The sequence below is a fragment of the Trypanosoma theileri genome (assembly GCF_002087225.1).
Source record: "Trypanosoma theileri isolate Edinburgh chromosome Unknown TM35_Tth_43_V1, whole genome shotgun sequence".
Taxonomy (NCBI): Eukaryota; Euglenozoa; class Kinetoplastea; order Trypanosomatida; family Trypanosomatidae; genus Trypanosoma; species Trypanosoma theileri.
The window spans coordinates 100,811-101,358 of NW_021639885.1; the positions used below are offsets into that span (position 1 = coordinate 100,811).

At 48.0% G+C, this 548-nt stretch overlaps 1 protein-coding gene across 1 annotated transcript; it reads right to left on the reverse strand.

Moving 5' to 3' along the window:
• Window positions 1–2: 2 nt before the first annotated feature.
• On the reverse strand, window positions 3–497 carry TM35_000431370 (uncharacterized protein; the record flags this gene model as incomplete). Its single annotated transcript, XM_029030036.1, has 1 exon — window positions 3–497. A coding segment is annotated over one exon (495 nt), but the record flags the coding sequence as incomplete, so codon positions are not given.
• Window positions 498–548: the final 51 nt, after the last annotated feature.

A 548-nucleotide genomic window follows, 5' to 3' on the forward strand; every position in this document is an offset into this window, starting at 1 on the left:
TTAAACATAACATCATACATTTTCATGCTTTCCATACTCGGAAAGTTCCAGACAGAGTTCCTTACCGCTTCGTCTTCCATGTGCCTCGGTCGAACAAGTGGAAGAACAAACTTCTTTTTTGACGGGGTCCTATGCTCTCCAGCCAGGTGACGGCTGGTGGAAAGCACAAGATTTTTGGGAAAGTTCGGATACATCATGTACCATCCATGGGTGTGCATGTAGTATATTAGGTACTTCTTCCACGAGGTGAGATAATCCCACAAATTACTATCAGGATCAGGCTGACCACGACCCATCTTCACCTTAATGTCCAAGTTCTTTGTTTCATCAAAGAACCGTCGGAATTCTCTCCAAGGTTTGGGGAAGTACACCGCTCCCCAGCTGCTGGGCTGCTGCAACAAGAATGGTGCGTAACCGTTCTTGACTGTGATGTCTCTTGACGAGAGTTGACACCTAATGGGCCGAAATAAAGAGAAACCAATAAACCGGGGGTCCACCTCTATCGCATGATTTGCACCGATCGGGGCGTAGCGGACGAGCGCATCGGC